The sequence below is a fragment of the Mauremys mutica genome, chromosome 6 (assembly GCF_020497125.1).
Source record: "Mauremys mutica isolate MM-2020 ecotype Southern chromosome 6, ASM2049712v1, whole genome shotgun sequence".
Classification (NCBI taxonomy): Eukaryota; Metazoa; Chordata; order Testudines; family Geoemydidae; genus Mauremys; species Mauremys mutica.
Window position 1 is genome coordinate 21,834,031 of NC_059077.1, and position 17,422 is coordinate 21,851,452.

At 38.2% G+C, this 17,422-nt stretch overlaps 1 protein-coding gene across 1 annotated transcript in view; it reads right to left on the reverse strand.

The window, feature by feature from the left end:
• Positions 1-571: 571 nt before the first annotated feature.
• The window catches only part of GOLPH3 (golgi phosphoprotein 3), a 46,005-nt gene continuing 29,154 nt past the window's right edge, over positions 572-17,422 (reverse strand). Inside the window, exons 2-4 of the mRNA XM_045021542.1 lie at positions 15,768-15,899; positions 10,852-10,966; positions 572-2,524 (exon numbers count right to left, since the gene is read on the reverse strand). Coding sequence (XP_044877477.1) covers positions 2,100-2,524; positions 10,852-10,966; positions 15,768-15,899 — 672 coding nt within the window. The 3' untranslated portion in view covers positions 572-2,099. The remainder of the gene's footprint in view (positions 2,525-10,851; positions 10,967-15,767; positions 15,900-17,422) is intronic.

Here is a 17,422-nt window from a genome sequence, read left to right on the forward strand (position 1 = left end):
AATTTATGAGGGGGTCGAAACTCAGAGGCTTGCTCTGTGAAAGGGGTCACCAGTACAAAAGTTTGAGAACCACTGCTTTAAATACTATAGAATTCTCTAAACAACAGCACTTCCGAGCTGCAAGTGCTATTAAACGTTTAGGGCTGTATTTTGAAACACCAGGCTCAATTAGTTTCCTACAAATTATAAATGCAGTGAATTGAGGTCATTTAGATTTAATTACCTTATTGTATCTGAAAATAAGCTACAATATCAGTGCTCAAAAGTAAACGGCGGGTGTAAAACTGGGGGCCCAGTTAAGGGTAGGCTGAAAAGCAGTGCTCTTCCACTTTGAGAGGTCTACCAGTGACACATACGACTGCATTCTATTACCCAGCTTTAGATTGTCTTATACCAATCACCCAAATCTACAGGACACGAGAGACACTAACACTGTCAATAACAACAATTCAGTATTTCATTCACAATGTGAAAACAAACAATCTCCTTCCAATAAAAGGAATATCAACTAAAACTTCCAACTCAAAATAAGATTTTTCTAGTTAACACAAAACACAAATGACATGCTTGCTCTGTTTCAGGCACTTTCAAGATCATAGTTTATTTACTGTAGGTAAAAAGCTAGTATACAGATTAGGGATCCCTTAAACTTCAACTCTACAGTTATACACCACTTAGTATTTTTGCTCTGAATGTTAACCAAAAAGTTTCTAAACACCTGTAAGCCCCACTATTAGTATGCATGTTATGAGAAAAAAAAATGTTTAATTTGCTCAATGCGTAATATTTACACTGTGAAACCAGTGGCAGATAACAAGCAGTGGTAAAGAGGTAATAAACTTTAAAAAGCCAAAGTTTGTATTTTTTACATTGTGCTAATGAACATAATTGTACATAAAATAATGAACATAGTAGAGCTTCCCATTACAGAAATCTTAGTCATCTGAACTGTAGTCATTACTTGCTAACAATTTACATGCAAAGACCTCCTAGTTTGACATTTGATTTTTTTAAGTGTAAGTAGATTATGACATTTAAGAGACAAACATTAACTTGTGTACAAACAAACTGAAAAACTGCACTCGAGAACTGTACTGGTCACAAGCCTCTTCCATACAGAAATAATATAAACAATGATGGCAACTGGTCTCCTTTCCATACAACAAACATTATCAAAGGCGATGCGTAGGCTGAGTTGTACCCGGATGGTACAACTCCATAGACACTGGGAACACACAGAGTTCACACACATGCTCTTTATAAGAGGCCCATCTTTCCGTCGAATGGCAATGGCTGAAAGCAAGTAAGGGGCACAGGTGTACAACTAATTAAATCTTGCAAAATACAAAGATGGGGGGCTGTTAATATACAATTCAAACTATATACAGAATATAATGGAATGTATCCCATCCCAAAACTGCTTTGTGAAACAACTGGACCTGTCTACACTAGCCTCGTAATTCAGAGTTGTAATGTAACAAAATGTTAAGTACACAAGAGATTTACATGAGAGGTAAAACTTAGGGGGAATTTTGCATTAACTATTTATGGAGATGTTTAATGGATATTCTAATTTTAAAATAATTTTGTTAAGCACATTTGAACCAATGTCTATATATAAAATGTCCTGACAGACACTTCAATATTTAACTTTGGTGATTTAAAAGGCCTTTTTGTGACTTTTGTATGAACGGCATGGCAGAATGCTACTGACGCGTGTACACATCTGCATCAACCCAAGACTTGGTGATCCAACAGTGCATGCACATTTCTTCCTTGAGGTGCTTTCCAAGTTAAACCATTCCAGCAACCAAAGAGTGAAAAATGGATTAAACTAAGAATTTCAGGTAACTGTAATTTAATAGGGAATGGAATGCCAATATGGCAGCAAAACGTTTTTTAAACAGGAAAGTCTCTTGTACCAGCAGAATCCGTATACAGATACACAAAGGGAGAGGGAATACACCACCTATCATTCCTGTGAAACAAGAGCTGATTCATCATGTGAGAAGGTACAAATTACAGAAAACATGAATAGTCAATAGAAGAGAAACAACTGCGTTACATGAAGAAAGAAGAACACTTCAATCTGATCGCAGTTATTTTGTGAAGGCAGCTACAACAGCCCAGAGGACCTCATTTGTGTTGGCCTTCAGACATTCAACTTCAGGGTCTAAATCCAGGAGCTGCCGCACTCTCTTTGTGGCTAAATCATACTGCTCATCCAATAGGGGGGCAAAAGCGTTCTCAAGGACATCTGAAGCATGGGCTAAGTAAATGAGAGCCAGCAAGCGCTTGTCCATGCGGTGAGGGTCATTCACCCATTTGTCAAGAACTGCTTCTTGAACTTTCTTGATGAGGCGCTGTTTTATATTGTTGTTGGTGAGAGGGTGGGTAGTCATGTCAAAAAGAAGGAAGTTCTGTTTCTCTGTCGTCAATACACCTTTTTCCACTAGGTTTTTAGCTAATCGTTCACGCACATTTCGTAACTGGTAGTGCAATTTTAATGGGTTCCATGTCTCACCTAAAAAAGAAACAAAATATCAGTTAATCAAGGTTTAGCTCCTACCTTGACTATTAACAAGGATAAGTGTTTACTTTTTTTCTGTAGTGCAGAAATAAAGGCTTCAATTAATATGGCGACTTAGTGCAGAAAGATGCCATACTACTGGCAGCTCTCTTCTAACCTCTGGCCAGCAGATATAGGCTTAGACAAGTGGAACGTAAGAGTGCCTCCCTGAACAACAGGGCACTCAAACTTACATAAAACATGTAGCTGGTTTGTTTTCACTCCGCTGAAGGTGAAATGCAAGCTAAGTGATGACTTTTTTATCTATATATAAAACTAAACTAAACTAAAACAAAACTATATATTTGTCATCACTTATGTATGTAAGAAAACCATGGAAAGTGGAGAAGAAACAGAGGATAACAATGAATAAAAATAATTCTTAGTGAAGAAAATGTCTCTCCAATCTTTCCCAGTTGTCTATTTCCAGCACTGCCACTTGAAAAGGCTGGGAAACTGTCATTTTCAGCCATTGCCATTCTTTTTGCCACAAAGTTGTGCTAATGTTGATTCTTATCCCAGATATCCTTCTAATTGCTTTATCCAGTTAGTTTTATACTCATTTCCTTTTTGTAGACAAATCTGAGATAAAGGTGACCATCCACCCTCTACTATACATCTTCTTGTAATGCCTGAAGAAAGCTATGATGTTTTCATGAAATAAGGAAAGGCATTTCCAAACACGTTGTTAAAGGAGAAGAACAAAATTTTAAAAAGTATTTTAACTTAACCTTAAATATTTTGGGTAAAACCATGTAAATAAGTGCAGAGTATTACAGCAATGGCTCTTGTTTTTAGTCACTCGTAATCTGCTTAAGCTTTCATCTTGTGGGCTGAAATTTTAGATGTCTAGTCTGTTGAAGGTGAATTTTTTGAGAAAGAAAGAAAGAAAAGATAAGACGCAAAAAACAAACAAACAAACAAGTTTCCCTCATATAAAAAAATACATATCTTTTGGAAAAGCCAGCAAGGAGATGAAAGTTAAAAATTTGGCATGGAGGTGGCTCTTCTTCATAAGGGCTTTCGTACATTTCTATGACAAATGTTCCGATTTGGCAAGTTACAGGCCTTTGAAAATGCCATTTTGCATATATACAATAAAAATATGTTTAAATTGTAGTAGGTGTAATTCCTTCAGAACATTTCAAGGAAACACAGCGTGTGCTGCACATGTATATACAGTAAGTTACAAATGTAATCAAAAACTGACTGTAAAGTTTTATATGCGACTCAAAGATCCTGTGAACGTATGACTCCTTCAGCATGCACATTATTGCCTCGTGAATGACACAGGGCTCTCTACCAGCCCTGCCTGATTCAACGTGGTTTCCTCCGGTGGGTCCTGAAACTGTGTCTAAATAATGGATCACAGTAAGAGAAAGTAAGTAGGGAATATTAGCTAATTGTTTCCTTGTTTTTTTAGGTGTTTGTACTATTCAGATGTAGATTGTTGGTGCTAATAAAATGAGTAGTTTGGTGACACCTTGTGTCCAACTACACGGAACTGCACTACTAGAGATTTAGACGTGGTTGTATTTTCAGAAACAGTGGATGTTCTGACAGAAGTTTGCTTGTTCTGTAGGCTGCTTTCCCTAGGGATCACCTTAGGAACCACGCCTGCTTGAAAAACATTGCCTTAAAATGGCCTAATTTGCACTTCCATGATGGCTCTGGAAGATGTCACATAAGCAACCCTCTTAAATAGAATCTTCTTTTCTCTCTCATTTATCTTAAATTAGTGCAGCATAATATAAGAGTGGCTTTTCCCCAGGAAAAGTCTTCAGCCAAAATACTAAAAAACAAAAACTGTGTGTTGCTGTGAAGTCTATTTAAAAATCCAAGTATTATTCTTCAAAAACCAGTTCTCTAAACCAAGGATTCCCAAATCCTACCTCAAAACCAGCCACCAAATAACAGAGTATAAATAAAGAGGCTTGATCTAGCTTTCACGCATATCCACCTTAGGCTGTGAGCTCAAAGCTCAGAAGGGTCAAACCAGGTCAAAATATGGATGAGACCTTAAAGGAAAACCTAGAGTGTTGGTGACACATTACATGACCTAGGACCGGCCTAGTATGCTCAGCATGGGGAAACGGGCAGTGTGCTAATATGATAAGAAAAGCAAGCTCTAGAAATATTTGCAAGATTAGAGGGCTGTTAACCAGAATTCCTACTAAACCACAAAACTGTTCTTTCCCCTCTTCTCCTTTCTTTCCGTCTCCCATTAATTCATGCACAGTGAAAGAGAGGAGAGAGAAGTGATAGTGATAATGAATGTCAAGTATGAAATGAAGTGGGAGAAAAGGTGAATCAGTGAAGAGGGAAGGAAGGAAGGAAGGGAATGAGACTCCACTCTAATTTAAATATTGATCCGAGTTATTTGTGCTATACAGAAAGGGGGGAGGGGGAATCTAAAGGGAACACTGATTTTAGCCCTCTAACTTCATTCTGCCTGTCCTTAAGTCATGTTGTAGTTTCCATTGAACACAGTCGTTTTCTTCACTTTCTTTTCTAAACTACATAGTGTTGCTCTGCATTGTTCTACAACAGCTACAATCTATGTAGGAGTAGCTGCATTTCATTTCCATTCTGGGTGAAGTAACAGAGACAAACAGGGCGGATAAAAAGAGATGATTTTAAAAAATCAGATACATTTAATTTAAATACATTTTTCTTTGTTTAACATAAACTTGTTTAAAATTAAATTGAAATTATGACAATTTATGTTAAGGCATAATTTTACTATATTCTAGTCAAATAATTTAAATAAAATATGTTGCATCAATGAACCCGCCTCAAATTTTAATGAGTTGGAGGGTGCTGATTTTTTAATTTATATATAGAATCAGGGGGAACATCATATTTGAGGTCAACTCAAGTTTTATAAATACGTCACAACGTTACGTACTGCATTAAGTATCTATATTATTTTCAGTCTTTATAATGGAGCAAATGCTGGCATTTACATTTTTACAAATGTAAGTACTTTTCGTTTCTACAGTGCAGAGAACCTTTTGCCTTCATTACTTTTGGTTTCAGTTTGCTAGCAGCTGGTGCAAAGAGAATATTATTTTCTTCATGTGGACTATTTCATTCAAAATTGAGAAACCAGTTTGGAGTTGAAAAAGCAAGAAAACTTTTTTAGTCCTAAGTGGCACACAGGATCTGGTTCAAGAGGTGAATAGAGCTGACCTGCTTAGTAAAAGCAGCCACCATGTAATTCAATTTAACATCTTTCTGGGGGGAGGAGAAAGGAAAGAATTCCACGACAGTAGCATTTAACCTCAAAAAGGGGAACTACACAATATGAGGAACCTAGTTAAATGGAAATTAAAAGGAACAGTCACAAGAGTAAAATGTCTGCAAGCTGCACGGAAATAATTTTAAAACAACACAATAGAGGCTGCCATTGTGACTGAACAGAGTAAAAGAGGCAGTTAGAGGCAAAAAGATATCCTTTAAAAATCGGAAATCAAATCTTACAGAGGAAAATAGAAAGAAGCATAAACTCTGGAAAGTCAAGTGTAAAAGTATAATTAGGCAGGCCAAAAACAAATTTGAAAAGCAACTAGCAAAAGACGGAAAAAACCCTAACATCAAAAAAATGTAAATATACCCGAAGCAGAAAGCCTGCCAAACAATCAATATGGCCACTGGACGATCCACATGCTAAAGGAGCACTCAAGGAAGACAAGGCCCTTGCAGAGAATCTAAACGAATTCTTTGCATGGGTCTTCACTGCAGAGGATGAGAGGGAGATTTTCACACATAAGCCATTCTTTTTAGGTAACAAATCTGAGGAACTGTTCCAGAATGAAGTGTCAATAGAGGAGATTTTGGAGCAAACTGTAAGTTAAACAGTAATAAATACCCAGAACCAAATGGTATTCACTTGAGTTCCAAAGGAACTCAGATATGAAATTGCAGAACAATTAACTGTAGTATGTAACCTATCATTTAAATCACCCTCTGTAGCAGATGACTGGAGGATAGCTAATGTAATGCCAACTTTTTAAAAAGGCTCCAGGGGCAAGTCTGGCAATTACAGGCCAGTAAGCCTAACTTCAGTACAACGCAAATTGGGTGAAACTATAGTAAAGAACAGAATTATCAGACACAGATGAATACAATATGTTTGGGGAGACTCAACATGGCTTTTGTAAAGGGAAATCATGCCTCACCAACCTATCAGAAATCTTTGATGGTGTCAATAAGCATGTGGACAAGGGTGATCCACTGGATATACTGTACTTGGCTGGACTTTCAGAAAGTCTTTGACAAGGTCCCTCACCAAAGGCTCTTACGCAAAGTAAGCAGTCATGGGATAAGAGGGAAATTCCACTCATGGATCAGTAACTGGTTAAAAGACAAGAAACAAAGGGTAGGAATAAATGATCAGTTTTCACATTGGAGAGAGGAAAGCAGTGGGATTCCCTGAGGATCTGTACTGGGACCAGTGCTGTTCAACATATTCATAAATGATTTGGAAAATGGGGTAAACAGTAAGGTGGCGAAGTCTGCAGAGGCTATAAAATCACTCAAGATAGGTAAGTCCAAAACTGACTATGAAGAGTTACAAAGGGACCTCTCAAAACTGGGTGACAAAACAGCAGATTAAATTCAAAGTTAGTAAGTGCAAAGTAACGCACATTGGAAAACATAATCCCAACTATACATACAAAATGGTGCTGGGTCTAAATTAGCTTTTTCCTGAATGGTAACAGATCTTGGAGTCACTGTGCATAGTTCTCTGAAAACATCTGCTCAATGTGCAACGGCAGTCAAAAAAGTGAACAGAATGTTAGAAACCATTAGGAATGGGACAGATAATAAAACAAGAAATATCATAATGGCACTATATAAATCCAATGTACACCCACACCTTGAATACTGAGTGCAGTTCTGGTTGCTTCATTTCTAAAAAGATATATTAGAATTGGAAAAATTACAGAGAAGGGCAACAAAAATTATTAGAAGTATGAAACAACTTCCATATGAGGAGAGATTAAAAACACTGGGACCATTCAAGCTTCGAAGAGAGACCACTAAGAGGGGAATCTGATACAGGTTTATAAAATCATGAATAGAGTAAAGAAAGTGAATAGGGAAGTGTTATTTACCCCTTCACATAACACGAGAACGAGGAGTTACCAAATGAAGTTGATAGGCAATAGGTTTAAAACAAACATAAGGAAGTAATTCTTCACACAACGCACAGTCAACCTGTAGAATTCATTGCCAGGGGATGCTGTGAGGGCCAAAAGTATAACTGGGTTCAAAAAAGAATCAGGTAAGTTCATAGAGGATAAGTCCACCAATGGCTACTAGCCAAGATAATCAGGGATGCAACCACATACTCTGGGTGTCCCTAAAACTCTGACTAACAGAAACTGGGGCTGGATGACAGGGAATGGATCGGATCACTTGATAATTGCCCTGTTCTGTTCATTCTCTCTAAAGCATCTTGCACCAGCCACTGTCACAAGACAGAATACTGGGCGAGATGGACCATTGGCCTGACCCACTATAGTTATGTTCCTTTCTTAGTCAATGAATAAAATCAAGGAGGTGGGAGGTGAAATCCACCAATTCTAAAAACTTAAAGGTTATGGGGCCAGATTTTTAAAGACAGACCCCTAATAATGCAAACAGATGCCAGTGGGACTTTTAAACAATGTCTACGCAGGTTTCATGTTGATTTCATCTTCATTTGATGTGAGTTAGACACCTTGTTACTTTTGAAAATCCCATTAGGCATCCATCTGCATTTTTAGGCACAAATATTTTTGAAAATCTGGCACATGGTGACCAGAAACAGTCAATTCACTAACTACAGTTAATACTTCCTTTGTTTAATAAATTAGTTTAAAATGCAAAACATGTTCTTGTAAACTTATTTTTCCCTTGTGTATACAACACAAAGTAGTTTTATTTTACTAATATAAAACAATTTTAAAACATCAGAGGGGTAGCCGTGTTTGCTGCTTTTACAGATCCAGACTAAGAGTCTTGTGGCACCTTATAGACTAACAGACGTTTTGGAGCATGAGCTTTCGTGGGTGAATACCCACATTGTCGGATGCATGTAGTGGAAATTTCCAGGGGCAGGTATATATAAGCAAGCAAGAAGCAGGCTAGACATAACTAGGTTAGTTCAATCAGGGAGGATGAAGCCCTCTTCTAGCAGCTGAGGTGTGAAAACCAAGGGAGGAGAAACTGGTTTTGTAGCTGGCAAGCCATTCACAGTCTTTGTTTAATCCTGAGCTGATGGTGTCAAATTTGCAGATGAACTGAAGCTCAGCAGTTTCTCTTTGAAGTCTGGTTCTGAAGTTTTTCTGCTGCAGGATGGCCATTTTAAGATCTGCTATTGTGTGGCCAGGGAGGTTGAAGTGTTCTCCTACAGGTTTGTGTATATTGCCGTTCCTAATATCTGATTTGTGTCCAGTTTGGACAGTCTCTACTGAAAAGGATAAATGGCCGTGAATGGCGTGCCAGCTACAAAACCAGTTTCTCCTCCCTTGGTTTTCACACCTCAGCTGCTAGAAGAGGGCCTCATCCTCCGTGATTGAACTAACCTAGTTATGTCTAGCCTGCTTCTTGCTTGCTTATATATACCTGCCCCTGGAAATTTCCACTACATGCATCCGACAAAGTGGGTATTCACCCACGAAAGCTCATGCTCCAAAACGTCTGTTAGTCTATAAGGTGCCACAAGACTCTTTGCCAATTTTAAAACAGGTTTTTGCATAGAATCATAGAATCTTAGAATCTCAGGGTTGGAAGGGACCTCAGGAGGTCATCTAGTCCAACCCCCTGCTCAAAGCAGGACCAAACCCAACTAAATCATCCCAGCCAGGGCTTTGTCAAGCCTGACCTTAAAAACCTCTAAGGAAGGAGATTCCACTACCTCCCTAGGTAACCCATTCCAGTTCTTCACCACCCTACTAGTGAAAAAGTTTTTCCTAATATCCAACCTAAACCTCCCCCTCTGCAACTTGAGACCATTACTCCTTGTTCTGTCATATTTTTAATTGAATTCTAATTTCCATCCAAATACAGCTTGACAAATCCTGAGTAAAATATCATCTAGCAAATATGAAATGTATCATTCATTGCTTAAATAAACAAGTATTGATAGTGTATCCCCTGGTTAGCAAAAATTAGTACCACATTTAGAATAAAGTCTATTTAATGTTTGCAAATCAACAAATTTCAATGGTTATACCAACCAATGAGAATGAACCATTTTTTAGGAAAATTCCTAAAAAATACAAAAGTGAAACAAGATTAAAAACAAATGATTAAAATCGAGGTTCCCTGCTTGCTGATTTAAATCATGACTGAAACTGGAAATTTAAATCATTTTGATTTAAATTCATCCATCCTGCAGACAGACAACTTTGTAATGAGTCTTGCTACACTGAGATGGAAAGGCACTGCATAAAACAAGATGATCATCATTCAGTGGTAGAATTCCCTTTTCATTTCAGTGCAGCTGATGCACTATGTGGAGAACAACTGTCATGGATTTAAGTGTACTTGCAATTAACGTTTTCTTCAGTAATGGTATAATCTAACTTGCATTCCATCTCTTAAAACCTGTTTGTGGAACTGTATCAAAGCAATTGTGCCCAAATACGTCATCTTGCATCCTTCATTCTGAAGAGATTAATCAGAGTAGTCAGTTCTAGTCAAATTTCAAAATATTTTATAAAGTTTCTCTGAACGGTGAATTCTGAAACAAAAAGTAAAGAAAGTCGTGGGCTTGTTTTGATTTATAAAATTTTCAATTTAATTATGTCCTTGTTTTAAATTTGAAATATCAATTCCTCACTTCCATTTTTTCACTGGAGGATGTGGGCAAGATCTTTGGAGGACGTGAACAGTAAACTATAAGGATGTAACTTGAACTGAAGCGATCCCTGCTTCCAGATAAGAGGGAAAAGGCTCTTATAACTTGGAGAGGAAGGCTTGTGTTATTGTGGATTCAACTGTTATTTCTCAACAGAGGAGATGTGGTATTCCCAAATATTTTGGCTTAATATTCCTCAAAATCTGATGTGCCAGGCAATTAGTATCCCCAAATTTTACATCTTCTATCTAGTTAAGCCAATACCAGCAGTTACTTGTATTATCCAACTGGCCTCATTTTGATAAGTGCTGCAACACACCAAGGATCAGTCACTTCCCCAAGAAGCTTACAATATTTCCTCTAATCCAGTGATGACAGTTAACGAGAATTATTTTTTTAAACATTTAAAAATCCTATGTTGACATCTTACCACTAAGCAGTTCAATCCAGTTTTGTACTGTTTCAGGAGGCTGGGTTTCCTTAATGTGCTTCAGAGCTTCATCAAGTAGAACATCCCCTGTGGGAGCATCTGACTTGCAGATCACCTGATGGCAAGTAAAAGAATGCATTACACGTCATCCTTCTGTATTTTCATCTCCTTTTATACACCTTAAACATCTAGGATAAAAACTGGGAACATACGCCTTAATACCACACAACACTATTACATTTGATCTGCAATTCTCAACAGTGCACATTACATCTTGATCAGGAACATCCTCTTTGAAACAATTTAAACCCAATTTATAAACCACCAACAATTTTCTCTCTCTCTCTGAAGAACCTGCAAGGAAGCTTTAGTTAAAACCTCATTTTACCATACCTGGTGACTCCCAGTTTGTACTTCTGCTGTACAAAAAATTAAGGCCGCCAAGAATTTAACTGTGAAAAGTAAGTACTGTGTAATTATCAAGTATAGTCATTTATAGACAGACTTTACAAATACTGTTCCCAACTTTGAAACTTAATTATGTAAAGAGAATCTCTGATTAAGTTTAATTAGTCAGATTTACTGAACCATCCAAAGTAAGTTTTATTGCTTAACTTAGATAATGTTTTCACCCCTCAGCACTTCAATTTTTAGAATTGACATTTCAGCAGGTAACTATTCATCAAAGTTTCGTTGTAGTCTCCCACCAGTTGCAATTCACTCTCTTCCATAACAACCTGATACAGCAGCACCAGCCTGAATTAGCAGCTCTATGAAATGTAAATTGCTCCATTCATCTCTATCAAAGCTCCATGGACTCTGTTATTCTGTGGCCATGGAATCAGGTATTTTTCCATTATGCCTCAAAATGGAGTATTTTATCATAATTTACCATTTACCAGCAGCAAGTTTCCCATCATTATTTTCCTTTGTCTCCCTGCTATACTGGGACCTGCTTGTAACTGTTTCTTACTCTCCAGTTTTCCGCTCAAGGGGAAGTTAATTGGATTACACAGTGCACTGTTACATGGAGGCAAGCAGCTGGGCAATCCCAATCACCCTCTCTTTCTTCTCTTTTCTGGAGATCCCCTTAATGTGTTTCTGCCCTTGCAGCACACTTCACAGACCATCACTGGCCTGCTCTAAATGTCTCTTTTTAGGGACTGAATTTGACTTAGGTTTTCAACCTGGAGGTCAGGACCACCCTGCACTTTCCACACTGCTAAATGGGGAAATGATCTCAGGAAGTCAATCACAGCACCAAGTGCCCACAAGGGAGAAATCTATTTTAGTCTGGTGAACTAAGGCAGAGAGAGATTAAGGGCCTGATTTTCAAAGCTAATGGCCACTAACTTTCTTGCCAAATGTGTCTTTCTGTAATTTTGATAGCCAATATTATTTGGACTAGGTTCCTATCTATTGGTTACATCTCATATCCTGAAGCTGAGTATGCATACTTCTGTTTTATTGAAGTTCGACTGCTGATTTTCCACAACGCAGCAGTGCTGCTTTGGAGTTGAGTGGTACTAAATATGAAACTGCTCCTCTTTAAGCAAGTTCCTCACTGTATGGACCTCTCAGTCTGGTAATCCACTTGCTTATGGGTGTCTGACTCAATGCTGCCAGTCCTAAATATTCAAAAATTATGGAGTTGTCTTCCCCTCCTCCCCAACTTTTTTTTTTTAATTATAACATATTGGGTTCTTTTTACTTGCCTTTTGGTTTCTGACCTTTCAGGGTGCAGCTGGGTCACATTTTCAACTTTTTCTCCACAATTGGGATAAGAAACCTATTTTTTTTTTTAAATGAAAGCTGATTCTTACACAACTGTCTGATTCTAGGAGAACCACAAGTACATTGATGCAGAATGACAACAATCTGGGGATTTGATTGGACAGAAGTGGCCTGGGCTGAGAGCACCACCTACATTTAAAAACCTGCCTAAATATAACACCATTTTGAACCCCCATCACATGGAGTGAATGCGAACTTTGTTAGGAGAATGGAAAGATAAGACCTTTGACATTTATAATGAAAAAGATTATAAACATATTAGAGGGTCTCAATATGTCCATAAAGAAAATTACTTTTGCTCAGAAGAAGGGTAATGAAGTCAACCGATATTTAACTTGTGTGGCTGACAATCAGAGTTCAGGCACCCCCAGGGAAGAACAGGCGGTCTGAACCCCAAAGAGTAAGCAACTGAATCAACTGCTTGTATACAATGTTATTGTACATAAAAATATGTTGAGTAATGTCTTTTATGAAAGCTTGTAATGTTCTGAACTTGATGGTCATTATGAGATACGTATACAGACTAGTATCAGAGGGGTAGCCGTGTTAGTCTGGATCTGTAAAAGCAGCAAAGAGTCCTGTGGCACCTTATAGACTAACAGACGTTTTGGAGCATGAGCTTTCATGGGTGAATACCCACTTCGTCGGATGCAAGACTGTGGTTGTGAATCTATACATGTATATACATAATATTCTATGCTCATAATCTGTACTACAATTTCAAATACACCTGAAAGAAGGGAGGTACTCCTCCCCAGCCAGATGTTTACCCAAAGTCAGACACAAATAATGATCCATGGTACAACCCAGGAAAGGACAAGTGATGGACCATTACAGTCAAGAGGGAATTCCCCCTCCCCCCCGCCCCCATGAACCACCATAGTCTGAGAGGAAAAAAACCTGCAAACACTTAAAGAAAAAGGGTTGAAGAGAAGGCTATCCAGAACTCACAGACAGTCTTGAAGGTGGGGCACTGTCTGTGAATGATGGATCCTCCTTTAGGACTCGAGGGCATGTTGAGAAACTGTTCAGAGGTAATAGATAACTGGTATTAGAAAAGTGAATTTATCTAACATAGAAGTATAAAGCCTGAAGTTGCATCTTTATGTTTATTCTGTGTAATGTATATGCATTTGCTTTCCCTTACTATTTCATCTTTGAATCTGTGATTTTTCTATTAAATAAACGTTTTTGTTTATTTTTTAACCTAAGCAGGTCTCTTGTGCAAACTGTGTGGAGTGCTAACATGGAGCTGTTTTCACACCTTTGGGAATGATGAACCAGAGGGGCAAAGTCCAAATGACTGGTAGTTCAGAACTGTGGGCAGACGTGTTTGGAGAGACTCAGGACTGGAACGCTGTTGGGGTTACCCTGCAAAGAGTCACTAGGTTGGTGGAAGCCAGGGTGAAATTTTTAGGCTTGTGGATTGGCTACTGGAGTCACAGCAGTGAGCCATTGCAGCACAGCATTAAGGCACCCAAAATTACAAGGCAGGCGGTGACAGAATCCCTTACTGGTCTGGGGGATCCTCAAAACTTCACAGATTTTAATCTGTTACATTTCAAAATCAGATGGATAAACTGAATCCACTAGCCCCTCCATTTCAATAGGCCTCATGATTTAAATATTGTTGCCACAGTATTTAAGTCTCTCTTTAAAGCTCAAAATAAATTACTTTCTTCAAGATGTTCTCGTGTGCTTTTTATTATGCGGTTGCTGATATTTTAGCATTTGTTTTGGTAAAAAGCATGCACACTCCACTCTGATGGAATAAAGAATTCATGGCTTTTCAAACAAAAAGTAGGTCAAATTCTAAGCAAATGAACCTTGAAAGTGCCCCTGTAAGTATGAGATGTGAAAGAATGAACATTTTAAATATTAGCATTTAGGGCTTTTAGCTATACTATTCCTTAAACTCCGCATAACCTTTTCATCCATTTTAGGTTAAGTCTTTCATATATGGAAAAATGGAAATAGAGAGACTAAAAAAGTATTCTTTCAACGGCAACGAACACCAGAAAAACAAATCACCTAAGACTGAAACATCTTTTAACTCCAAGTTCTTTTATTTTATTTTTTTTTAAATACACCAATAACAAAATAAAATGCAAAATGGCTATTTGGTTTTTATTCCTGATTGCACATGTGCACATATTCATATCATTTCACATAATACATCTTTTAGATTCTCATTAAAAGCAGTTAACAAAATTCTAGGAAGAAAAACAGTATTGGTATGAGGATCCAGAATAAATATAGCCTTTAAGAAACATTCTTGAATGTCTGACAAACCAAAGAAACTCTATGAGGCTTTGAGAGGTGGGGGGGGGGGGAGAGATTCTGTGCAAACAAATTAAGGCGGAATACTGCTGGACTAGACGTAACAGTAGTTAGGTCTGTCTGCCTGAACAGAGGTCCAATTCTTCAGAAGTAGAGGAGGTTGGGAGGAGGCTTGGAAAGTTTTCAAACTCTGCTTTAAAAAAAGTTGACCAAAAGATAATGCTGACAGGGCAGTCTGCCCACAAAAGTAAATTTATTTTATGGTAAAAAGGCAACATTTAACCATTTTTCAATAACTTGATTTTATAAATATCCATTAGCGCCGCTCTGATTAATAATCCCTAAGTATTGTAGGAGTCTCCACAAAGAGTTACTTTAAAACCTGCAAAATCCAGGTGCAAAAGTGATGGATTAAAGACTGACTCAGATTTTTAGCTTAATTAGGGCCCTGATTCAATAAGGTACATAAGCACGTGCCCAGCTCAGAGTATCTGAGTAGTCCCATTGGCTTCCGTGAGACTGATCATGTGCTACATTAGGCACATACTTAAGTATTTTACAAAATTGGGGCCCAGATGCTTCAATTTTTTTCAAATTATGCACATCAATTCATTAACTCCTTTTAAAAAGTTCTTCAGAGTAGTGATGGTGCTGAAGCATATACACACAGCATAATCAGTATACTGTACAGCCCTTAGCACATCTGGGCCCTGACCATGATTGGGTAACATCTCTCAGTACAGAAAAAGATATTTTTTTCAGTATTTAAATTGTAATTTACACTTAGCCAATTACTTAGAACAATACAGAAAAAAATAAGATTGTTTGCCTCTTCCTCTTACCTTTCTTGTTAATAGACTTTTGCGCCTCATTCCACATGCCTCCAGTTGAAGACGTCCTCTCAATGCCAATTCAATTAACATGCAGCCACGCAACCCAGAGGAGATACAATCATTCCAAAAAGATGTGTAACCCTGCAGAAGGAAAGACAACTTTAAACAAAAGTTTTTCATCTGACGTGAACACAGAAAGGCTTGCTGTCTTCTCTAGTCAAATCTTAGAATTTCAGACAAAGGTCAATTTTCGTCTCCCTACTATTGCAAACCTAGAAAAATTAGCTTTTCACCCGCCACTTGATACAGAAAATCTGGAAGAAAATCTACCCCCCGATTTATTTAATTGATTTCTCAAAGTCTATCTTTGAAAAGTGGTGAAACATTAGAAAATTAACACAAATATTGTAGTAAATGATGCTTTTTAGTTATCTTTAGTGTGCTGTGTTAAACATATGCACAAGCAGTATATATAAATTACTTTTGTAATTAATTTTTTCAGACCTCGAAGTTTAAGTTGTAGTCTAATTTAGACACTCTACTGGTTGAATAGTATAATTTGTGTTTCCTGAGCAATGCTAACATTACATTTACATTCGTAAGTAGAAAGGCCCTGATGAAATGCTTAATACTGGCTTTCAGACTGCTATTAATGTAAATAGCATGATTATGCATAATAATCAATAAGCAATCCCAGATCATATGAAGGGATCTACTTAAAAACGCAGAAAAATCACATTTTTTGCAAGTTGGTCACAGCATAAATAGCCATGTAATACATCTGCGAAATTTGCTATTTATGCCGTGACCAACCCGCAAAAAATATGTGATTTCTCTGCAGTGCTTCTCAAACTGGGGGTCCCGACCCAAAAGGAGGTTGCAAGCCCTATTGTAGGGGGATTGCTACATTGCCACCCTTACCTCTGCGCTGCCTTCAGAGCTAGGAAGCTGGAAAGTAGCGGCTGCTGGTCAGGTGCCCAGCTCTGTAGGCAGTGCCACCATGAGCAGCAATGCAGAAGGTAGCATGGTATGATACTGCCACCCTTATTTCTCTGCTGCTGCTAGCAATGGCGCTGCCTTCAGAGCTGGGCACGTAGCCAGCAGCTGCCACTCTCTGCTCTGCCTTCAGCATTGGACGGCTCAGAGAATGGCAGCTGCTGGCCAAGCGCCCAGCTCTGAAGGCAGCGCAGAAGTAAGGGGGCAATACTGCAACCCCCCATCCTCCACAGTAGACTTGTGATGCCCTTTTGGGTTGGGACCCCCAGTTTGAGAAACGCTGTGTACCTTTTCTATACTTTTACCCTAGGGTAAAAAGCAGTGATGAGCTGCCAAAATCTTAACAACGGGTTCCCTATAAAAAGTTCTGATTTAAGGGATGTGCGACAGCATGTATTTTTTGTACCAATAGGGTTACCATACGTCCATATTTTCCCAGGAGGTGATTAAGAACCGAAAAGCCTGACATGTCCAGGAAAATACAGATGTATTTTAACCCTACCTAAAGTTCTTTTTTAAAAAGATGGGGCTGAACTAGAAATGAGCTCCGTTTCACATGTGTGGGTGGTGATCAGGGACAGTCTCAATTTTTGGGTCTTTTTCTTATATAGGCTCCTATTACCCCTCACCCCCGTCCCGATTTTTCACACTTGCTGTCTGGTCACTCT